This window comes from Felis catus, chromosome E2 (genome assembly GCF_018350175.1).
Source record: "Felis catus isolate Fca126 chromosome E2, F.catus_Fca126_mat1.0, whole genome shotgun sequence".
NCBI classification, from domain to species: domain Eukaryota; kingdom Metazoa; phylum Chordata; class Mammalia; order Carnivora; family Felidae; genus Felis; species Felis catus.
Genome location: NC_058382.1, coordinates 22,135,628 through 22,160,399, shown reverse-complemented (window position 1 = coordinate 22,160,399; position 24,772 = coordinate 22,135,628). Strand labels below are relative to the sequence as shown.

The window sequence follows — 24,772 nt, the reverse complement described above, 5'->3', positions numbered from 1 at the left end:
GAACCCACATCCCTCCCCTGCCCAGCAGTTGGGAGCGGTAGGACTCCTGTACGTTTTCCGAGGCAGCACTTTTACCCACATTGATAAAAAAGGGAATATTTAGTTGTGCTTGGCTAGACAACAATATTTGATTTTTAAAAACCCAGTTGAAATGGTTATTTTGAAAGTCATTTCATTTCCCAACTATTCTTTTTCATGGTATAAGGATAAAACTCGTTCATGCAACTTACTGGCAAGATCTATATTTTTTGGACTATTCATAAGATTACTTTCTTTTTTCTGTGCTAGCAAAATGAAACTGTGTTTTTGTGTAAAATTTATTTAGACTCGTAGCAGCTGGCATTTCTGGTGTCCTGATAGTTTTAAATTTCATTTTGAGTGAAAGATACAATTAGGTTCTCTATTGGAAGAGTTAAGTGAAAACTTTTGTCATTGATATCACAGGAAATAGTTTTGAAGGCAGAAATACAAAATCAAAATAACCATTAGCACCATCAAAGGCAGCTGAATGGCTCACTGTACCTGCAATGATGGGAATGATGAGACAGAATTATTTTGATAATCTGTGCACCCAATGGCAGGTTTCCTGTGCTGCGAATACCCTTGTATGAAATATAAAATTGCACAGCTCAAGAAGAAAACCTCTAGCCTTCAGAAGCTTTCAGCTGGGGCCTTGCCTGTGCTCAGATGTGAGGCCCAGACATTTCCACGCTGTGGTGAGGAATGCCATGGTGGCTGGGGCTCACGTGCATGCCTGCGTCTTCGTCAATATTGACAGTTGTCTTGAGGACCAGCGGTGCCCCACCATGACCCTGGGGATCGGGAAAGATCAGGACTCAGTGGAATGTTGGAGTGTTTCCATGTTGGGGGGTGGCGTACCAGATTCAGCAGTTTACAGTGGCCTCTAACTGTCCAGCCTTGACTGCCTTTCCACAGTTAGGTAAATTACGTATGCATTGGTTCCTTCCATCAGTCAACCAGGGTTTATTGATCTTCTTCCTGATATGCCTTGGGCTGGGCCCTGAGCTGAAGGCCAGGGGCAAGCTATTCTGTGTTCAGTAGTTTGTTTACTTGTTTTTAATTGTGCTGAGTGTTTTCCCACCTCGGTGGGAGGGTCAGGCAAGTTACTGTGTAGGTTCCTTAGAAGGTCCCAGCTCCCCACTTGCCTTAAGCCCAGGATCGTGGCCAACCCTGCACTGGCTACTGGCTTCTTCAGTGGGTTCCTCAGCTGCTGGACTGTGGGATAATGAGTCCAGAGCTGGGGCCAGGGTGAGAAGGATGGGTTGGGCACATGGGATAAAACACTCCCTGGAATTCGTGACCATGCAGGGGCAGTGCTGCGTGTGGATGTTCATGTGCCCGAGTTATCAGGACAGAGGGAGTATCCTGTGGCAGGAGGCCCTGCCAGGGACACTGACAGCCATTCACTGCAGGGCCTGTGAGGGAGCAGTGCGGTTCCAAAGGGAAGGCACTCTCCCTATGCTTGCTCCCTGAGGGCTGGGGAAAAGGAGTAATGACTGCCTCCTTCCACCCGAATGGTGAGACCCTGCAGGCAACCTCACCTCCCTGGGCCCTGTGAGCTCTTAGGGCTGCAGTAGGATCCAATCCCTCAACAGTAGGATAAATGATCCCTGAGTTTCCCAAGATATGCATCTGTATAAGTTTCCAGAGTGATACTACTAGGGAATCCCTGCCTCTCCCCCAACGTAGACTTACTCGTGCACACACATGTATCCACGCATGCACGCGCACACACACCCCTATATGCCAAAGCGGCAGTGGTTACTCCTTTCCTTAAACCTTCAGTACAGTCTCTCTGGGGCATTTTCATTGCTTCCCATCAATTGGTAACCTTGCCGATGCTGACCCCCTGGGTCCCAGAGATCCTTGAGGGCAGGTACTAGAATGCCCCTGGCAAGTATTGACTGAATGACTGACATAAGGGGTAAATGAATTCTGGAAGGGTGAAGTGTCAAGGCTGGAGAAATTGGGGCCGACCCAGGTTTTGTGCGTCCCAGGCCGGGCCTGAGGCCAGCTCATCCTGCCTCGGCTGCTTTGGCCCAGGGACAGCACACCAATTACCCCGTGCTCTTTCCAAGAACTCACGCTCCCCTTTCTTGCTCTGAGTCTGGCGGCTGGCATGGGTTTACGACTGACCCATCGCAGTGCCTACACCTGCTCACAGAATCATGGGGTGCTGGGTCTCACCGAACATTCTGGGATAATTGTCTGGCGAGGTCCTTCCTCAAGTGGGGCTCTGCGCATGCTTTGCCTGGGCTCATTCAAGGGCCTGTGTGTGAGCTGTAATCCTCAGAGTGTCTCCTTGGGTTCTGGCCAGCTCTCCTCAAATTCTGAGTTCTCCCATGGGTCCCATGATGGGTAGTCCAGTTGTGAAGGGGGTTAGCTGCTCAGTGGTGGCCCAGGCCTGGGATCGTCACCATGGGCATATATAATGAAAGATCTAGTGGTGGGGGTGGCTCTCCCTTGGTGGCTTCTGGACCCCCAGGTTCTGGGTTAGCCAGAGACCCTTCCAACTCTGACAAAGTCTGATAGATAGTAGATGTTGGTGGACTTGTGTAAGCTGACTTGGGGTCACACAAGTCTGGGAGGAGAGTGGTTCTACAGGGCTAGCCTTCTTTTATGGGCTATGTTCATAGGGTCTCTTCATTCATTCATCCATTTGAGTCAGAAAATGCTGAACATACAATGGGCTAGTTGTGACCTGGGCCTTGAGGCTTCATGTGAGCAAGACAGACACGATCGTGCCCTCATGGAAAAGAAGCACACTTATGAAAGGGTCAACAACAAAATGTCGCCCTAGTGGTAAGTGCTGTAAAGAAGGAAATAAGGTGATGGGTAGAGAGAGGCTGAAGACGAGCGCCTATGACAAGAGGGGCCTGGGAGTCTTTGTGAGAAGGGGCTATGTGAGTTGAGACCTGCCAACTGTACCTTTGCACATTCTAGACCATTGTTCCCACCGCCCTCCCCACCCGGCCCCCCGCCAGCTGAGGCTTCAGCAAAGGCACCTGAAGTCCAATTCCTTAAAAAAGATTTGTTGACTGAAAAAAAAAGTTCTTTAACATAATTAAAGCATTCCATATCCAAACCTAAGTTGAAAACTCCCTATATTCATTATTTGACAAATGGAGCTCTTACTTACCCAGCGTGAATGAGGGTGGGGGATGGTCTTCAACCTGCTGCCCCTCACCCAACCTGATTTGCAGTCTCGCTGTATTGCACATTCAGCCTCCCCTCCCTCCTGCTGAATTGGCGTCAGCTCATCAGCAGCAACCTGAAAATAGCCTGTCTTTCTGGATTCATGTCTTCTGAGAAGGCCAACTGGGCAGCTTTGGAAGTGGGCCAGCCATGTTGGCTTTGGACTTTCCAAACTTCCCCAGAGCTGTTGGATGGAATTCTGAGCACTCCCAAGTGGCCTCAGGGTCATGATCTGTGTTTGCTTAGGAGAGGAGCCAGCACAGCTGGATGGAGCTTGAAGGTAGAGAAGGGGCTTCAGACAGGGCCCTGAGGGCTGTTAGAGTCCCTGCCTGGGATCTTCCAGGCACCAGTCCTGCTCTAGCAACTTCTGCACACTGGACCTACTCCTCCCCGCTGGTCAGTGGTTGCCATGAGCACTGGGGTTGGCCATTCTTGTCTACTAGGGCGTCTTACGTGCCAAGGACAGGGACTGGGGTACAGTGGGAACTCGGCAGGGTTGGTGAATGAAAGCAAAGCTCTCCAGGAGATATTAGTCCTTTCTGACCCATCTCCAAAATGGACTTTTTAATTTGTTGGTTGGTTTTTTAATTTGAGTGTAGACAGCCCACCAGAGGCAAAAAGGAAAGATGGTGAGTTGGTAGCCTTCTTTTCCTACAAGTGATCAGGTTCCTGTATGTGGGTGTAAATGTGTGCAGGTGTTCATGTCATGGACACAGTCAGCCCTGTACCATGGCTGCTGTGTTTCTCCCTCCTGCAAATAAACATTCATGTCTTTTCTTCCCTTCCCTTGCAAGATGGACTCACAGCCCCTGTCCTCTTGCCAAGGAAGCCAGGTCTCCCGTTGGAGACCCTCCACGCCACGCATAGTCTGCCTGGCGGGAGGCCCAGGAGGCAGCAGACCCCCCCCCCTCCCCGCCCCAGGGCTGAATGCGCTTCCTCCACAGTTGAACTCTGTCCCCACCAGTCCCCCTAGGGAATTGCTTGGCCCAGGAATCCATCCTGGCTGGGGTTAAGCGCTGCCCCTGGACCACCTGGCTGGCCAACACATGTAAACATTGGGATACAAAGAGGAGAGATGTGCAAAAACTGTTCCAATGGCAGGAAATGAATTTGGACTCCTTCAGGTGGAAGGCAGATCTGGAAATAGAAGGACCCAGGCGTAGGTTCACTGCCTTTCAAAGCTGAGCTCCTCACCTGCTGTGATGTGGAGGGAGCCGTTCCTTCTACCCCAGCCCCAAGCAGAGTGGCCTTAGCGGTTCTGCACAGTCTGGGAAGGGGGCAGAGAGGAGCGTTAAAGGCAATTATGGAGACCAGCTTTGAGTGTTAGTGTTTAACAAACAGCTTTGAGTTCTAATTTTCTGCAGAACACATACTGCAGGTACAATTTGTACTCATTACTGTATACTGGGAAAGTTATTAAAAACACTCAAACTTGGTTGAGACTTCCTATGGTATCATCCCTGGATTTTAATTGGTTTTTATCTAGTTCTATAAAGGATCTCTTTAAACCCAATCACAGTCCCTGCCTGGGATATCATGCCAGTGGAAGGACAGAGAGAGCCCAGTAAATGGTGTAAGTCTTCACCCCTATCCAAAAATGAACAGTCTGGACGATCCACTACGATTCCGTCACCAGATAATTTATACTTCTTTTGATGGGCACAGTTACCAAATGACAAAATAACAGTGTTTCGTAACATAAGGGTTAAATCTTAATCTCTGAGGTTTGCAAAGCCGCTACTCGCAGTCTCCTTAAAATTTAATATACCTCGTTAATGCTTCCTTGCAAACACTGAAGGATTTTTATGATTATAATCATGTGTTACAGCACCTAGTACTGTTTCTAAGCAGCATACTAATCAGCTTAATGAGATATTACTGCACTTTTTGTTGACTAAAGCAAAATCCCTTTTATTGTTCTAAAGCCTGTCCTTTACTTTATTTTTTCCCAAAACATTATCTTGTTTTATTATGTACCAGTAAATATCATGCCATTGGGTTTTTCTGGTTTTTTTTTTTTTTTTTTTTTTTTTTTTGGTGGTGGGGGGTGGCAAATCATAAAATAATCTCTTTCATCACAGGCTGGCGAATGTTATTGAATATAGTAACCGGAAACAAAAGTTCCAAGGGAGTCTATGTGGTCTTGCGGTGAAAGCCATCCTGCTCCAAGGCAAACTTTGAACAGAACCAACAGGTGCAGGTGCCACAAGGGGCACAGGAGGGAAAGTTTAACACGTAGACCCGTGATTTGTTATTAGGTGTTGGAAGTGGTAAAACATTAATAATTTAAATGCGAATGAATAATTGCGGTCGGTAAATAGAAAATACAAGGAAGACGATCTATCGCCAAAACAAATTGGAGGAGCAATGCCATGTTGCGTAATTGGCATTTAATAATTCATCTTTTTATTATTGTTTTTGACTCTAATTCCTTAGCATTATTATGTGTAGGTAAGGCATGAATTGCAAATTCCTCGCCAGCTGATGCTGTTGATTCGCTGCGCCACGGTGCCTGGCACAGACCTCAACTCTCTCTTTATTTTCAGGGATGGAAGAAGCCAGTCTGTGCCTTGGAGTGTCCTCGGCGGCACCGGAAGCTGAGCCCCACCTGAGCGGCCCTGTCCTCAACGGCCAGTATGCCATGAGTCAGAAGTTGCACCAGATCACCTCCCAGCTCAGCCATGCCTTCCCCGAGCTGCATCCGCGGCCCAACCCGGAGGAGAAGGCCCCCGCGCCCCTCGACGAGAAGGCCCACGTGCCCATGACCGGCCAGCCCATGGGCAGCCAGATGGCGCTCCTGGCCAGCCAGCTGGGCCGGGACGTCGACACCAGCCTCAACGGGCGGGTGGACCTGCAGCAGTTCCTCAACGGGCAGAACCTGGGCATCATGTCCCAGATGAGCGACATCGAGGACGACGCCCGCAAAAACCGCAAGTACCCGTGCCCCCTGTGCGGCAAGCGTTTCCGCTTCAACAGCATCCTCTCCCTGCACATGCGCACTCACACCGGCGAGAAGCCCTTCAAGTGCCCCTACTGCGACCACCGGGCGGCGCAGAAGGGCAACCTCAAGATTCACCTGCGGACCCACAAGCTGGGCAACCTGGGTAAGGGGCGCGGGCGGGTGCGCGAGGAGAACCGCCTGCTGCACGAGCTGGAGGAGAGGGCCATCCTGCGGGACAAGCAGATGAAGAGCAGCCTGCTGCAGCCGCGGCCCGACCTGAAGCCCCTGCCGCACGCCCAGCAGGCCCCGCCGGCCCCCTGCAACCTGGCCCTGCCCGCCAACCACAGCGTGCCCGACGTGGCCCACCCGGTGCCCTCGCCCAAGCCCGCCAGCGTGCAGGAGGACGCGGTGGTCCCGGCCGCCGGCTTCCGCTGCACCTTCTGCAAGGGCAAGTTCAAGAAGCGCGAGGAGCTGGACCGCCACATCCGCATCCTGCACAAGCCCTACAAGTGCACGCTGTGCGACTTCGCGGCCTCGCAGGAGGAGGAGCTCATCAGCCACGTGGAGAAGGCCCACATCACCGCCGAGTCGGCCCAGGGCCAGGGCCCCAACGGCGGCGGCGAGCAGTCGGCCAACGAGTTCCGCTGCGAGGTGTGCGGGCAGGTGTTCAGCCAGGCGTGGTTCCTGAAGGGCCACATGCGGAAACACAAGGACTCCTTCGAGCACTGCTGCCAGATCTGCGGCCGGCGCTTCAAGGAGCCCTGGTTCCTTAAGAACCACATGAAGGTCCACCTCAACAAGCTGTCGGTGAAGAACAAGTCCCCCAGTGACCCCGAGGTGCCCGTGCCCATGGGCGGCATGTCCCAGGAGGCCCACGCCAACCTGTATTCCCGGTACCTCTCCTGTCTGCAGGGCGGCTTCGTGGCCCCGGACAAAGCCAGCCTGAGCGAGCCCAGCCAGCTCTACGGCAAAGGGGAGCTGCCCGTGAAGGAGAGGGAGGTCCTGGGGAAGCTGCTGTCCCCCATCTCCAGCGTGGCCCACGGGGTCCCCGAGGGCGACAAGCACTCCCTCCTGGGGTGCCTCAACCTCGTGCCGCCGCTGAAATCCAGCTGCATCGAGCGGTTGCAGGCGGCTGCCAAGGCTGCCGAGATGGACCCCGTGAACAGCTACCAGGCTTGGCAGCTCATGGCCAGGGGCATGGCCATGGAACACGGCTTCTTGTCTAAAGAGCATCAGCTACAGCGCAACCACGAAGACACTTTGGCAAGCGCCGGAGTTATGTTTGATAAGGAGAAGCGGGAGTACGTGTTAGTGGGAGCAGATGGCTCCAAGCAGAAAATGCCTGCTGATTTGGTTCACAGCACTAAAGTGGGCAATCAGAGGGACCTGCCAAATAAGCTCGACCCTTTAGAAGGCAGTCGGGATTTTTTGTCACACGGGCTGAACCCGGCGCTCGACTATAACCTGCAGGGTCCCGGGAGCATGAAGGAGAAGCCCACCGAGTGCCCCGACTGCGGCCGGGTGTTCCGCACCTACCACCAGGTGGTCGTGCACTCCCGCGTCCACAAGCGGGACCGCAAGGGCGACGAGGACGGGCTGCACGTGGGCCTGGACGAGCGGCGCGGCTCGGGCAGTGACCAGGAGTCCCAGTCGGTGAGCCGCTCTACCACGCCGGGCTCCTCCAACGTCACCGAGGAGAGTGGGGCCGGCGGGGGGCTCTCCCAGACCGGGAGTGCCCAGGAGGACAGCCCGCACCCCTCCTCGCCGTCCTCCTCAGGTAGGCCGCCAGGGAACGTGGGGGACCAGCAGCTGGGACGAGGGCCCTCCCCGTCCAGGGGGCCTGGCTCCGCGCCGGCCTCTGGGGGACGGGCCCTGGCTTCTCTTCCAGGTCAGTCCTGAGCTCATCACTCTGACCTGATGGCGTTAGGTGGACCGTGCCTTTCTGCCCCGCCTCCAGGGAAGGCTAGCTCTTCGAGTCTTTGGCCTTCCCTTGAACACTGGCTGCCGGGAAAGAAAGTTGATCCTACTGGGTGGTAGAGATGGTCAGTTGGCGTGTTTGCCGACAGGCATAGCCTGTCCTCCCCTCCCCCGGCAGTTCCCTGCCCGGCCCCGTTTTACGCCCCGGCCCCCATCCGCCATCACCTCGTCTCTGGAACCCGGGAGCTGGCGTTTTGGCTTCATCCACGCGTGTGAAGGTGTGAGCTCAGACGCTCACCATCTTTCCCCCCCACCCCCGAGGATATTCCCACAGTTGTCTCATTTGGGCACCCCTCTCCCCCTCCCCAGGCCAAACCTGCCTCCTGTCCCCTTCCGAAATTACAGCGTGGCTCACCTGTCGGGCCCCTGTAACCTGACGAAACACATCGCTCTCGTCTGATGGTTTAGAAAAGCACAGAGGTTTGAAACACAGATGCATGACTGCGTGTCTTAAATTGTACTGTTACACGGGCGATACAGCTTTGGGGTCTAAAATAGCAAAGCAGAAAATCTGTCATCAAAATGTCTGTGAAACGCTGAAGCTTCCTGGCCCGCGTTGGGGGGAAAAAAAAAACCAACCAAAAACAACAACAACAAAAAAAACCCGCACTAGCCTAAGATAGCTAAATTAAAATCGCTACCTAACAGCAGGTAAGCTTGTTGCCTCCGTCCGTATTTTCAAAGTCCCTTTCTAATGGATGGTAAATTGAAAGTTATATCTCTAGCCCTTTATAAAGAAAGCATCTCGCTAATACTGTAATCATTCTGCAGCCTAACAACAGAGGAAATCATGCCATAACAAATACCCTGTTACTAATGGCAACATTGATTTCTGCAATCAGCCATTAAGTCTAGAAAATGAAAGACAGTTTGAGGCACCTCAAGGCACTGCATTGCTCACTGTTCAAGGCGTGGCGGCACACTGTTGAGGGTCATTTTGGTAAAGTTTCTTCCCCTCCCTTTCGCTTTTTTCCCTTCTGGGTTTTGGTAAATAGTTCCGTTTCGGAAGCCGTGCCCTGCTATAGTTATTAAGTAGATGCCGGCTTAGTTTTTGTCTGTTACTGTCATGCGTTGGTATACCCTTCTTCGAGGACAAAATTAGTATTAAAATAAAGTGCGAGTCTGCTGGCTTATTACAAACCAGTAAAGAATTGTTAACACGCATAAATCTGAACTGCACATTCCAGAGATTCCGATAGCACTTAATGCTGTTGCTTAAATACCCATGAAACACACTGTCTACTCCTGGAGTCCTGGACTCGTTTGCGATTTATTTCTGGTGAGGCACTCTGGAAGAGTCCGACCAGGAACGTGAGCCACCACGGAGGGGTGAGGCCACGCCGCGAGGAGTGACCGCTGCGCGGAACGTTCGAGATGCAAGGGAAGGGTGTTCAGGTTTCGCTGCCTGACAGCGGGGACTCCATAAAAACAGATCTCCCGTGCAGAGGCAGCAAAGTGCCAGGCGGCCCAGTGTCAGGAGGGACGATTTCCGCCCTCCTGCGAAGAGGTCCCCTGTTCTGGGGAGTGTCATCTCACTGTCTTTGGATCAGGGGCCTTGAAGGGGGCAGAAGGCAGAGGGCAGACTGGCTCCCCTAAGTTTTTGGAGTGACGTGGAGTTAACATTGACAGATTTCCATCCCTCTCCCAGACCTGCTGAAATGAAGAGGTCTCAGCAGAATATTCCGGCACCAAATGTTCGGCTTTATTAATGACGTGTTTACCATGTTTTTCCCACCTTCTGGCCAAGTGATAGCCTCATGCTATTCTATCTCTGTAGTTTCCATATCTGTAAATACTCTGTTGAAAAAACCCATTTTGCTTAAAAGAACCAACCGGGCTTACAACTCAAAGGAGAATTATTCTTGAGTTGTGGTTATCTTCTAGCTTTTATTTCCCTCATTGAAGTATTTTACAATTGTGAATACCGATTCTTTCATTTCTGGTTGACTTCTTTGTTTTCTTCATATTCAAATTAGACCCTTTCATAATTTTCTGACTAAGTGGGAAAATTGATGGCATACCAATACGCAGCCCAAATCAGCCGCACGCCTTAGGGCATTCAGGTTTTGCTGGGATTAGGACCCTTAACCCGATCTGGTTAGTCTTGCCTCTGATTTCTAACAAGTAGGACTTGTGTAAAGTGCGATTAAAATAAGCATTTAAATAAAAATCTTTACACAATAGGCATTTTATTATTACCTGTTAGAGAGAAACCTGCAAGGTGAAGGGGAAAGAAAATCTTTAAGCTCTTAAGTAAAGAAAGAAGTACTTATTAAGGCTTCTATTAAGCAATAACCACAAAACACGGTTTTACAAATTTCTCAGACTGCATAACAATGTCGCAAAACTCAATTTGCATCACTTGATTCTTGTTTTGTTGAAAACTGGGTCAGTAGGGCCTGAGAAACTATTTTTTCAGATCTTAACCAGTGAATTCTTCTTTATAAATCGCTGCTCTTAACATGATAGTAGTTCTGAATTCATCATAAAAAACCTTTTTACAGAGAGCCTCTTAGAACAGATCTCCAGAAGAAGGCTTACAATGAGTGGCAGGGACGTCCTTTGTTATCTGATGTAATTCTTTGCAAAGGAGGATTGGGAACGGAGTGGCTGTTTAAAAATGTCTTGCCCAGACCGAGACGAAGAAGGGGTCAAGTTTGCAATCAAACAGTTATTGCCGAGATGGGCGACTGTCACTGGCTAGGCTAATGTGGGATGCAGCTGTTTGTTATGTGAGCAAAAGAATGTTTGATTCAGTGAACATGTGAAAATGATTCCAGTGAACCAGAAAATGTGTTTGTTCTTGGGCTCTCCAAACTGCTGAGAACCAAGCTGAGGATCAACCGCGAAAACTAAGACCTTTGACAAATTGAGAGGTCATATTTTCTAACAGAAAATGGACAAAGCTAGTCACATGGATCACTTCCCCATCTTTCCCCTTTGTTTTATTTTTGTTGTTGTTGTCGTTGTTGATTTGACTTACCAATAATTTCACACCATCGTAGATGTCATTTCTGCCTCCGTGTACCACGCAAAAGGAAACTATTTGGAAAGCAGCAGCTTATAAATTTTACTCTTTTATGACATTTAGAAAGCGGGGCGGCCGTTTTGACGCTCCCTCATTTTTTGGCTCGCGTGCAAACCCTCCGATGGCATTAATCTCTGCATCTCTCCCCAAAACCTTGTCTAAGACTGTGCTCAGATTGGAGCTCTGCTCTGAGCCGGAAGACGACCAAAGTTCTGTTTCTTTGGATTTTGCCTTGGAAATCATGCTCAGAATAATTAAAACTTAATGTACTAAGAAACGATACTGTTCATTATATCCAACAGGGCAGTTACCTTCTGCATTCCCCATAATTTTGGAGAGGGGCTAATTGCAGTGTTGATGGTGGGAAAGGGGTAATTGAATGCGTTGACCCTCTGTTCATTAAATAAAGTCGGCTAACTTACGTGATCAATGGAAAGCCAGGGAGAGACGCAAGGATGAAAATATCGTTAACCCCTACTACTTCTGGTATAATATTTTGAGATGGTTAGGGATTATTTGATCAGCTGGGCTGGAAGCCTTGTGGGGTCCTCTTTTGTTGCCTGAGCCGCATTCCTGAAATGCTGGGTCTCCATCCTGTGTAGGCCCATTGACCACAGCCTCAAAGGCCTTTATCCGGGGCTCCCTTGCATTTAGTGATATGATAGATTTTCTTTCTTTTCCACCTCTTTTTCTGATGTGGCTCCTCCTTCCTGCCCCCATCCGTGATAACCACTGCCTGCTGCACACAAACAAATCGAGGCACCCCAAAGAAGGGGCGGGGGGGGGGGAATAAAAAAGAAAAAGAGAAAAAAAATTTAAGTCTGAGGATTAAGATCTTCATTTTTTTTTTTTGCTTGTGCATTCCAATTGTTCTTAAAATATTTGGCAATGTCAATTAGTAACTGAGCAGAGTTAGCTGATGAACACAATTTTCCAGTAGACTGAGCACCCTATTGTTGCCGAGCGAACAGCAGATTTCTGAGGTCATTATCATTCGCTGGTTGCTTGGCCCAGCTGCTTCCTGCTGCAAAAGCCAAACTTTATACTGGAGCTCGGGGATGGCGTACAGCAACAGGGGGCTGGGAGGGGGAAGAGGGAAGCTGGCTGCAGAGCCGAAGACACTCATTATCAGCAGAGGAAACAGAAAGTAAAAGTTTCCAGGCAGTTCCAGGAAAACTGCCCTATCAGCCTTCTTCCTCCAGTTCCTCTCCCAACACCTTCAGCCTCCAGGCAGGGAATTCAAAGGACCCGGGACGCCCCGTGGGGCATCGTGGCAACTAATCTCTGTGCTGAGCCGAACTTTGGAAAACAATAATCCCATTTACAAATTTACTTAAAAATTGTTAACCCGATCCGAGGCCTGTGAGTGGTTCCTCGTAGATAGGCTCCCTCGGTTTTATTATTATTATTGTTATTACTAAAAACAGAAAAAGAAAAAAAAAAAAGAAAAGCACGTCCTTTTTAAAAGATGAAATTACTTTGTTGAAATTCGCAAACTTGAAGATGACAAACAGGGAACATTCTGTCATTTTCCAGAGGGACCTTTGGAGCAAATAGTACTCTGAAATTCCTTGTAGAACCAACTTTGGTGTGCAAGGCTCCCCCTGCCCCTTTGCAGCTTCCCTTCCCCCCCCCCACCGCCCCCTTCTCCCCCTCCCCCCCCCCCCCCAGTTTGGGAGCTGGTTCAGTGAGATGAAAAGCTGCACTTTTTTAAAGCTCAGCTGTTAAAACCGAGCGCCATATGCAGTCCTTCCATCCCCGACGTGGAAGCATGTACAGGCGGCCACCGTGTTTGTGGAGATTTACGGAGGCCCGGCTGCATGTGCTGAAGCTGTCCTCGGGCAGGCGCCAGGGGCCCTACCCCGCCAGGGTGATGCCCCCCACCCTGCCTAACGCGCTGGCCAGACTTGGGCTCACTCACGAGTCAGGTGTCGGTGGGGGTGAAGGTCGGAGGGCCAGGTGGCCTCCCTCTGGTCTGTCACCGTTCTGCTGGGTCTGGGGACCGCGTGCTGGAGCGGTGACAAAGTAGACCCCAGGTGCCGATCAGGTCATCTTCCTCCTGATCTAGGAGCCGGACGCCTACCAGCAGCTCCTTTTTATAAACTTCCCATTCGCTGCGTGCACTTTGATTATCTTATGTCCAGAAGCAATTATTTGGGAACACTCGGTACCACTCTGGGGCTTTTCCTGTCTGTCTCACCCCCTTGTTTGTAGCTCTAAATCCCCCTTCCACGGGGCTGCCCGATGGCGCTGTCACTTAGCATTTCAGAAAGAGAGAAATTGTACTGGCTCTAAAAGTCTTCCAGTTGGGAGTGTGATATAAAAGATGTGTGACATAAAACCCCAGAAGCAAAGCCTCCTGGACGTTCCTGTAGATTCTCAGGACGGACACCGTTTTGTGGGGGAGGGATTCGATCGCTGGCCGCAGGGTCACTCAAGGCCTGCCCTCTTTGGCCCACTGCCTCACCTTGCCCACCCTCAAGACGGACACCATGCTGCCAGCGTCCCCTCGAGTGCTCTAGGAGGGGTGCTGTGTTCCTGTCCAGAGATGCTGAAATGCTCACGGCGCGCCCCTTCTGTGTGCGTGTTAACTCGAGGAACGGACACGTGTATGTAAATCTAAATTTAATGGTAATAAGAAAAACACAGATTAGCTAAGGACAGGTTACAATGAGGCAAAGAATTAAGCAGTGTTCAAAACAGAGCATGAAGCATTAGCTGCGTGATCCCCATTAATTGGAATGGAAGGTTCCGGGCTTGGGTTCTGGCCACCGCCTTGAGTGTGTTGGGGCTGGAACTAGCAGTTTGCTTTAGACGGTCACGTGTGGCCAAAGGCAGTCAGGTATCATGAGATTCTAGGAGCCACCTTTCCCCACTCTCTCGCTGTGCCTTTAGGCACCTGGGAACGTATGCCTGTGATGTCTGTTTGGGGGAAGCTCGAGGACCTCCTGTTCACCCAAACCCCTTCCCCCGTAGGTCCCTCATGCTTTGACTCCCTTCTGTGGCCTGAAGCCCGCTTATAAGAAGCACACTCCTGAGAGGGTAAGGCATGAAAGGCTCCTTGCCCTACCCCTCGGCCGCTTCCCAGGTCCGCCCTTCATGGAGAGAAGATTCCGGAAGGTGGCCCTGGTGTCTCAGGAGGGTGGAGTCAATGGCAAGCTTCAAGAAGTCCTCCACCAGGGTGATGGGGGCTCTTAAGGTGGAGAGCAGAGGGAATCCTGGGGAGTGATCTGCATGGGGAGCCCTTTGCAGCATTCTGAGCCTGTGAGGTCAGAGAAGGAGGGAGCAGTTAGCTCCTTTAACAGCCGAGCTGTTTGGGAGCATTGATGGTAGGGGTGGAGAAACGCCTGCAGAGATCAGGAGATTGGATTTGTGCAGATAGCCCAAATTCATGATGACTGGGCTAGGACCTTTGCCATCTGTGCCCCTCGGGCCTGCTTGCTGCCTTTCTGCGTGCCTCACCTCCCTTTGCCCCCCTGTCCTCTGTCGGCATCTGGAAGGCTCCTCCCTCCACTCATGCACACTGGGCTGACCCACTGAGGAAGGAGGAGGGGGTGCAGAGAGGAAAGGGGGCTCACCAGCAGGGTGCGGGGCAGGTGGTTGGGGGCTCTCTGTTCTCCCCAGGAAATGAGCCTCGCAGCAGCTTGAAAGGAGCCGCGGGTCCCCCTTGCCTCTTCCTGGCAGGACGGGACTGCGGCAACATTTACTTAAGCTGTGGAGTTTGGCAACGCTGCCTCCGGGCGCCATCTGGAAAGCCCTTCTCAGAAAGCCGTGGACCCTCCCAAAAGAGCTCGGGGGAGCAGGACTTGGGCAGAGCTTTGGGGCTTTTTTTTTTTTTTTTTTTTCCCTCAGGCAGAACCTGAGCCTGGAGGTACCTGAACAGGGCGTGGGGGGCGGGGATCCTCTGGAAGCCACGTACGTAGGTAGCTAACATAGGTCCCTCTTTGGCTGGCTCGTGGCTCGTGGCTTGTGGCTCTTCGCTCTGCCGGGCCTCTCCACCTAAATCCGAGCCAGGTCTGGTTTAACTGTTCTTTGTCGGGAGTGCACTCGATTTCCTGGGGTTGCGTTTCCATTTATTTATTTTGTATCGTGTTCTGCTTACTGTTTCACCTAAGTCCTGGTATGTCGTGGGTACGAGGTGTGGAGGCAGCCAAGGCTGTTCTGGTTAGTTACTGATCCAGCCCTGTAATAACAGGGCTTGTCAACATCATGCGAGAAAGGAGCGTGCTGCCTCCAACCGGCCCGAGAACTCGGAGGCTTGGCTTGTGACAAATAGGGCCAAGCTCAGCACAGAGATTGGCCACCACCCTTTCCCTGACCCACAGCTTCAAAACAGGCTGCGGAGCCTCAGAACAATGCGCGTCTGAACACTCCCTCCGGCCACCTGATGGGCGGGCCGAGGCACAAAGGCTGCCGTGCCGAACGCCAGGGACACAGTCCCGGTGGGATTCGTGCGCTCGCATTCGGTTCTTTCTCCCACCAAGGGAAAGCTGTCCAGGGCCTGGCTTCTGGTGGGCCCCGTCTCCTTGTTGCCTTGGGGGTGAGCCTTGGGGTTTGGGATGACATGTGGCATGTGTATGAGAGAAGTGTGAGGCACAGCACAAGCTGACTCCTTGGCTGGGGTGCCCACTGCACCACGTGGGGGTCCGGCCAGGCCTTCTCTGGGGTGCCTGGCCAGGTGCTGGCAGGAGGAAGTGGGTGGCGGGTGGGCCGGGCTTTCGACGCCCGGTCACTTGCTTCCAAAGGCTGGGGTCAGTTTTCCGCTTTTCCTGGGAGGCACAGTACACCTTTGGGAACCTTTCATATGTTTCCCTCTGTGCCTTGGGCCCAGAACGTTCCACAGAGGAGCTCATTCTTTCTCTGGTGGGGGCAGCTTGTTGGACTGGAATTTCGGTGGCCCCCAGTTTTGTCTTTTTGTCTGACCTCGGCTCCCAGGCCACTTGATGTATGACAAAAACAGGACCCCACCACCGAAACTCTCTTCTCTTCATTAAAGTAATGCTCCGAAACTCTTAACTCAGTGGTTGTCATCCGTGGTTTCTGGACACCCTCAGTTGTCTTCAATCATCTTGAGAGGCATTTTGGAGTATTTCCAACTTGCTCATGTTTGGTTCGACATCAAACGTACGCGGCGCTCGTCTCCCTGAAGAACAAGACAGAGACGTGTTTCTCTTCGTTGCTACATAGATTCTGTTGGATTTGTTGCTAAAATAGGGGTCTTAATTTTTTTTAAAAGTAATTTGCCCTGAAAAAGTGAAGAGATCCCTCTCAAAGCCGCGGCGGGACAAACTACTTGGTGCTGTGGGAGACACCTTGGTGGGGCTGTGTCCCTTCTCATCTGGGGCCTGACCCTCCTGAAGAATCCCTCATGGGTGACCTTCAAACCCTTTCCACCTGGCGTCCGCCAAGAGGGACGCTCCTTGACTTCTCTGTTGCCGTTGTGGTTGTCCAATGACGGTTTCATCGTTGGACGCATCTTAGGCATTTAGAAAATACGAATAAATAAAAGTAAAAATAACTTTTACATATGTATGCTCAACACCACTCGGAGATAATTAGCACATCCTTTTCCAGTCCCTTTTCTGGGCCTAGAGATGTATTTAGCAAAAAAAGGATTATACTGCACATAATTCTATATGCCATAGTTGTTACTTAAATATATGCCACGTATTTGTTGTGATGGAAGATTCTACACAAGGATCAGCGGACTTTTTCTGTACAGGGCCAGATAATACCTGTTATAGGTGTGGCAAGCCATGTGGTCTCTATTTTAACTACTCAGTTCTGCCGTCCGTGGAAGTGTGTGATGCTCTTCCAGTAAAACTTTATTTACAAAAACAAGTGACAGGTGGATTTGGTCCCTGGGCTATCCTTTGCAGACTCCTGTTCTACAGTAATAGCTAGGCTTTTTTTTTTTTAAGCTTCACACAAGTAATATATTCTCTTTTTAATGTTTATTTGTTTTGGGAGAACAAGACAGGTGAGTGCGAGCGGAGGAGGGACAGAGAGAGAGAGAGAGAGAGAGAGAGAGAATCCCAAATAGGCTCTGCACTGTCAGCGCAGAGCCTGATGTGGGGCTCAGACTTACGAACCTTGAGAGCATGACCTGAGCCAGTCAAAAGTTGGACGCCTAACTGACTGAGCCACCCAGGTGCCCCTCACGCAAGTAATATCTTCTTTGAGAAAAAGATAGCAATACAGAGAAGCAAAGGAAAAAACATCTACATCTGTAGAATGGTTTAGCCAGTCCCGTAACTGCAGAGCATCATACGACTTGCTTCCGTTTCTTTTTTTTTTTCCCCTGCACCTAAATCTTTCTGACCATCTGCACAATTATTTTCTCAGTGAGACTCCCAGAAGTGGACTCTCTGGTCACAGGCAAGCAACCCTGAGGCCGCAGACGTATATTACAGGGTGCTGCACCTTGAGTCTACTTCTTCCAGCGCTGAACAAGCTCATCCTAAGGGTGTATTGAAATCTGTCTCCCTGGGGCTAGGTAGTTCACTACACCATGCTGCTCTGCGACTCATTTAGGTCATAAAATACTCATTTGTCCTTTCATTAATGTATTTATTCACTCAAAGGCAAGATGCTTATTAAGTAGGTTCTGAACCAAACGATGTGCCAGGTACTGGGGATGCAAAGATGCGGAGAGATACTTCTGGGCACCCAGGGGCCCAGGGCCCGGGAGGCCTGTCCTTAAACGGAGTGAGAGAGAGACGCACGGGAGGACCCATCCCACGGCCTGGAGGAGCGCCGACTCACCGTGGCGCCCCCGTTTGCTCCCGAGGGACCTGGAAAGGTAAAGGTAGCTTCTCTGTCACCTGAGTGACTCCTTTGGCAGGCCTCTTTGTCCTTCCGCACGACCTGGCCAATCCGGCGACTTCTGGGGGAAGCAGACACCCTGGCTCAGCCCCTGGGTCTGGCTGTGAACTAGAGTTGGAATCACTCTCTTGCTGCGGAAGAGACCCTGTGGGGAAGTCCAGCTGGCGCTTTTGAGTTAGCCCCCCCGCCTCCCCTCCCCTACCCCCCTGGGGAGGGGAAGGTGGCAGGAGGGGGACCTGGGGAGGGGGGATTGGCAGCTTTGCAGTGGTGTTTGGTAGCCCGCCACCCTCCCCTGGTGGCCCGGAGCAGGGAAGGTGGCACCGGGGAGGAGCAGGATGGTAAGGGGGAGCAGGGAGTAAGGGGCAGGCTCCTGGCTATGCCTCACGGGTTCTGATGTGCCCTGGGTGGGTGAAGGGCACGAGTCAGGTGTCATTGTGTGCGGCCTCCCACGGGTCTCTGCACATAGAGCACATGAGAACACGTAAGATCCCTGCCGGAAAGAGTTTTACCCAAACTCCCCTGACTTCAGAACTGTCCATACCTGCCCCACAGGGGGATCAGGTGAGTCATGGGGGGGGGCCCTCCCCACTCGTATGCCCAAACGTCCTTCTTCAGTAGCATGAGAACAGGATCGTGGGCACTGTAGAGAGCACTGTTTTTCTTTCATGGGTAGTGGGGCATGAGCACAGACCCACTATGAGAACGGGGGGAATTTCTTCCAGGGACACGTCAAGCCTCAGTTGCCTCTTATTTTCTGTGAAATGAAACATGATAAGCGTGGCTACTAACCCGGAGACAGATGCGTCTTCTAATGTTTAAGGAATGGCTCGGAGTAGAGCACACACACTTTCAGCGTGGAGCTGTCCCCCCTTGCCCCCCAAGTCTCCAGCTGAATCTCAGCCACCCGCTGGGCTGTTTGTGCAGCTTGCTCCTCTTCCCTGGGCCTGGACTCTTTCATCCATGTGATCGGAGTGGGGTGGGGAAGTCTACGAGGCTCCGAGACCCCCCCTTCCCAAAACTTCCCAAGATCCAAGAACTCAGGGAGTTCGTAGGGCCTGAGGATTTCATGAATATCTTGTTGATATTTGTGTCCGAGCCTCGAGCAGGTGGCAAGGCCACATCATCCCTGTGGGGCTGGAGGGCCTGGTGAGACCGTCTTTTATTTCCTTTCCCATGGGGCACCTTCCCATTCGTTGTTTCTGTCTGAGGCCTGCACGCCATGGAGACAGAGTTTGGCTGCTGGGGTAGGAGGGCAGGGACCCTTACCCAATGCGACTGAAGGCTTGTTCCTCCATTCTTGCAGGCTGACCTCTCAATGGTCACAGGGAAGGGCTGGTGTGCTGGCCCTTAGGGGCTGTGTGGCTCAGCTAGGGCTGCTTAGCCTCTCTGTGCCTCAGTGCCCATAGTGCACTTGTCGTTCTATAAAAGGCCTAGTACAGTCCCTGGCATGAGAAAGTGCCCAATAAATGTGGCCTGTGATTAGGGTTATTTCTGTACTCTACAATACAAAAACAAGTGGGTAAAAAATGAGAAACCTGGCCAGGGGATTGGTTGTTGGAAGCCACACAGCACCAAAGGCCTGGCCTAGGTGAGTTAGTGTCAGAGAGTCGGGCTGGCATTTGCCTGTGTCTCGAGTGAAACAGTGGGATCGGTGGGATTTGTCCCACTGTCATCACTGGAGGATGATTTGAGGGCCTTATGAAGCAGGAGCTGACATTATCTTGGGAAGGCAGCTCCCCTCCTTCATGTGGACCACTACCAAGTGGTCCATTCTCTACCCGCTTTCCTCTTGTATTTTGTAGCCACAAGTGAATCCCAGTTCACAATGACTCCACAGCTATAACTACAAAGATTCAGTGGTCAAGTCACTGAAAGGTCTGGGGAATTGTCTGACTCTAAGTGATGCAGATTTCGTAAATGGTATCCCCGAGATTTCTTCTCCTCACGGTAGCAAAAAGGCTGCCACGGCTGAGACCTCACATCCCCACACCATCGATTAAAGGAGCACGCTCTTCTGGAGCCCCAGCAGCCATCCCCTTGCGTTTTGTTATATCTTCCTGTGTTATTACGCCCATTTCCGAATCAGTCACCATGGCCAGGGGCATGCACCTGGCTTATGTCAAGCAGAGCTCACTTTTGGGTGAGGAGTGGGGGAAAGATGAATTTTTCCCAAAGAGATTTGGATGCAGGAGTCATGGAGCCTGAGCCACAAAACTGTCCAAAAGGTCACAGCTCCAAGGTCCTGCCAGCAGTGGGAAGATTTGCCCTCTTGTTCAGGACGTCTAAAGAGATGTCTCAGCCTCCTGAGCAAGGTGGCTAAGGGTCTGTCCAGGTCTGCCCCACCCCTTCCCCCGGGCCTTTCAGGGATGAGACCGTGCTGTGTAGGACCGCTAGCTCCTTAGCTATTTTCTCCACGTGTCCGTTTCTGTTTCTCCTCTCTTTCTGTGCTGTGGAGCTTCACGTTAGCCTGGAAATGACAGCAGCCGCCCCCGAAGTCAACCGTCCCCTATGTCCGCTGTGTTGCCCGGGGCTGTTTCCTGGGCACATCCCTGGAGGGAGGGGACCCGCCAGGAGGAGAGGGTGTGATTTCCTGCTCCCGAGGAGAATACGGTGTGACTTTGGGGCACGGCACACCCGGCAGAGAGCTGGAAGAGCGCAGGGCACCAGCGGTTACCTGCACAGATGGTGGCACAGGGTGGCAGGGCCTTGGTCTGCCTTCCCGGGCGAACACAAGCAGCCTGGTTGTCGGCTCCCACCCCCTCCACCTCTGTTGCCTCCTCCCCTGGCAGAAACATGGTGACCAGCGGAAAACGTGCACTTGTCTTAGGTCTGAAAGGACACTGTGAAGAAGGAAACTGCGGGTGCGTGGTGACTGGGGCCATCCCAGGGGCCGGGTGCAGTTAGCCGCGCTCCTGGGCTGAGCGGAGGGAGCCTTCACACCAGCACGGGGCCCTGCCTTCCGGGTTGTACGGGTGGACAGCGGAGGGTTCCGCACCAGAGCCTCCAGAGCCTCCAGTCCGGCCGTGGAGACGGTGTCATCAGATGAGTAAACAGAGGCGCGGGGAGGCTGTATCGAGGTAGAGAGGTAGGAAGTGGCAGAGAAGGGATTGAAACCCACATCTGTCTAAACCCTTGCCGTTTAATCCCACCTTTGGGTTGTGCTGGGAACGGGGTGAATGCAGCTGAAGGCAGAGACCCTGCCCACCAGCCATAACCCCAGCTCCACGTGGGCAGAGGCCAGTTCTGCTACATAAGCCTCTGGGCAACTCGGACTTTCCTCCTTCCCTCTGTCCAGCGCTTGCTCAGCCCTGCCAAGGGCTGACGGGGACCCATCCTGAGCTCCACACTTACACTTGAAGTGATCTCCCAAGCCCGCGGTTGCCGATACCCCTGCCCACCCCTACTCAAGGTCACATACTCAACAGCTCACGGGGGTCTTGAGAACGGGCCCCCGGGTTGCCCTTAGTGGCCCAAGATGGGGTGAATGAGGCCACAGGACCGTGTCCTGTTGGCTGGGGACCTGGTTTGGACTCAGCAGATCCAGCTCTCAGCCTTGTAGGAGCTGGCCTGGGTGTGAGTTTCCCCAGTCCTCCCAACGCTAAGTCTGCCAGCAGCACTTACAGGCTCTCCTTTGCAGGCTGGTGTCGGAAGGCAGTCTCGTCTGGGTGGTGGGACAGAGAACGCAGGCAGCGGCTCGGCCCTGGCCAGCGAATGTGCCCGGAGATCTCCACCCACAAGCGGGCTCTCTCCCGCCCCCGCTCCGCTCCTTTTTGTGAGGAGAAGAGGGGGAAGGCCCCCACTGGCAGATGAAGAGAAAAGAAGGGGAGGTCTCTAATCCTCCTCCCTCTGAGGTGTAAATTAGGAGGACAGAATTCTCATCTGGGAAGCTTTTCAGGGGAGGGGCCGAGTAGTCCTTTGTTGTCGTGCCTCACGGTACCAAAGGCTGAACCAAGTGGCCCCTTCGCACTGGCCGTGCCACGCGGAGTGCTGTGAGCTCTCACTCCGCCCTGCGCCCATGACGACGCTTCTGGGAAAGGGCCCGGGCTCAGCTGGGGACTGAGTCGGCTGTCACGGGTGGGGAGGGGAAGGGTGAGCGGGACCACATTGCCCACGGCTGCTGGGAATAGAGCATTCGTTGTGACTGTGTGCCTTTGTGTTGAGGGGCTTGTGTATTTGAATATCTGTTGGGTGTGCTGGTGCGAGAGTGGTCACGCTGTCCTGGGCTGGCGTTACCGTGTGGATGGCTGTAAGGTGCCTTACTTGTTGGATGTAGGTTGCTGAGGGCGTGTGCGCTGCCATGAGCTTGCTTGGCGATGCTTAAGTGTATGTTGGGCGTCTTGGGCTATGCACGTATTGGTACGCAAGTGGACATGCGTGCATTGGGCGTGTGTATCGACGTGTGTGGGGGTGACGGTTGGGATGTGAATATCAGCATGTGTGTGTGGATATCGGGGTGCGCGCTAGGATGTCATTTGGGGGTCTGCAAATATGTTGGTGTGGCTGTGTGGTTTGGGGGAGTGCCTATTCGTGTGTTGACACCTGTCAGCAAAGGATGTGTGTTGACGTATATAATGGTGTGCGTTGTATGTGCAGTGTGGCCGTGTGTGTTGGGAGGTGCACTGGCGTGTGTGAACAGCGATGTGTGTGTTGGGATGCGGGTATCCGCGTGAGTTTGCCTGTGTCGGTATGGGTGCTGGGTTGTGCGTTGTGTGGGTAAGGATGTGTATGGCGGGTAGCGGGATGGGGCCTGCTGTGATGCTATTACCAACTATTATGCGGGGTTGGCTGGCCTCCCCAGAGCATTGCGACCCTTCGGTTTCCTTTCAGGAAGAGATGCTGGGTTCTGAGCCCGGCTCCACCCCCTTTCCCAGGACCTCAGAACATTGCTGATGGGGTCTCCCTGCCTTCGCTGGCTCAGCCTCAGGAAGCTCTGGCTCCTGAAGGACACCCTGGCAAACACAGAGGGGTCTTGTCTTCCAGCATCTCCCAACCAGGCCCTCATAGCCTCGAGCTCCTCGTGGAAGGTGCTGGGGATTGAGGAACTGGGGTCCCATCCAGGGAACCTCTTTCCTGGAGCTCAGCCAGCTGTGTGTCTGGAGTAGGAGCAAAAGCCCCACACGGGCCGCTGCATTCCTATCACGGTCCCCAGCATAGAGCGTCGAATACAGCAGGTGGTCAGGGAATGCTGGTTTTATTACACAGAACAAAATGAAAAGCTCTTTCCCAGAACAAAGGGCACTTTGCCCAGGAGCCAACCGCGGCTCAGTCCTTTCCCATCACTCTTCCTCTAGGTTCCAAAGAACCTAAGATCCCAGTGCAGAGCCTGGCAACATAGACCCGCAATGGGGTCACTATGAGCTGGTCAGGCCAGGAAAGGGAGGACCCGAGTGCACAGGGGAGTGTGGAGGTCTGAGGTGGGACACACCATATGGGAAGGTAGCTCTGGGAACAAGCCCTCACGGTGATGTCTTTGGTTTGTCATCAGTATTCATGACACCCCCTCTCTGGGACACTGGCAACCTTGGTTCCATGCACAATCCCTCCTTCCTTGATGACCGTCCTCCATGAACTTCAGAGCTTCCTCTCCTTCCTCCCCCTCCTTGGATGCAGTAGCAGCCTCACCAACAATGTGTCCTGTTGGAGGCCAGGACAGTGAAGTCGAAGTCATGGGCACCATGTCGTTGGTCTGCAGAGTGCTGAAAGACTTTGGCTCTGGGGCAGCAGTTTGTGAATTGATCTTGCAGCCACTGTTGGGTTTAATTGGCCAAGTTCTATGGTCACCATGGGTGACCTAGGAGGGCATCCCTGGGGATGGGGAGTGGTTGCAGGTGAGCCTTGTTGAGCTCACCACAAGGTAGGGTCTTCAGAATGGTGCCCCAAACGAGCAGCAGGCATTGAGGGGGTATCAGTCTGGTCAAAGTCTGGGGACCACATGGACCCTGAGCCTTAGAGGAACCCAGGATCAAGGGCTTTTCACTGACCTCTGTATGGATGTGGCATAAGCATCCCCTTTTCCTGAAATGTCAAGCCGTCTTCTAGCCCTTTCATAAATCCAGAAAGAAAGAAAGTATCAGAAATATGCATGTGGTGGGTCAAGGCAGTCGTGAGTTTGGTGAGAGATTTCCTAGAAGTCACATGGAGCCATGAGACCACAGGTCACCTCTGCCCAGCTCCTGCCACAAATGTGTGAAACTGAGTACTTTGGAGTCAGTTGTCCTTCCTTGGTTGACAGTTGAGGAAGACCTCTGAGGTCTGAGCCCTGGTGAGAGAAGCGTGCCAGGCTCCAGGAGACGGCAGGGCGAGGAAGCCATGAGCGGTAGAGAAGGAGGGTGCCCATGAGGAAAAGAGCCCTCCTCCTATCTGAGCTCCTTAACAGGGAAAGCAAGGCTGTGGGGAATTTGGATGGAACACACCAGAACCCCTGAGTGGTAAGGACCCTAGAGGATGGGAACTCCTGATAAAAACTGGGGCTGTCAGGGATGACGGGGTGAGGGGTGATGTCGGCCCAGGTGTTGGGGTGGTCATTTGAATGATTCACCCGCATCCCACCCATGTTTACAACTTTTCAGGGACTTCCCACTGCGTGTGGAATAAAACCTGTGGCCGGTCAGGCCTCACAATCGCCCACTGCATCCTTTCTCACTCGCTGAGGCCCTATTACCTTCTCTCGGCTCTCAGCCCCATAGAGCCAGCCCCCCGGTGGCCTTTGCATGGCCCGTCCTCTCTCAGGCATACTCTGGACACGGAGTGTCGTGGCTGGTTCCATGTTACCATCCAGACCTCAC

At 52.5% G+C, this 24,772-nt stretch overlaps 1 protein-coding gene across 14 annotated transcripts in view; it reads left to right on the top strand.

Moving 5' to 3' along the window:
* ZNF536 (zinc finger protein 536) overlaps positions 1–24,772 on the top strand; it is a 438,080-nt gene that overhangs the window by 193,686 nt on the left and 219,622 nt on the right. For all 14 annotated transcript variants that reach the window (XM_045046852.1, XM_023245651.2, XM_023245649.2 and 11 more), the window contains one exon: positions 5,763–7,934. In XM_045046852.1, coding sequence (XP_044902787.1) covers positions 5,765–7,934 — 2,170 coding nt within the window. In that variant the 5' untranslated portion in view covers positions 5,763–5,764. The remainder of the gene's footprint in view (positions 1–5,762; positions 7,935–24,772) is intronic.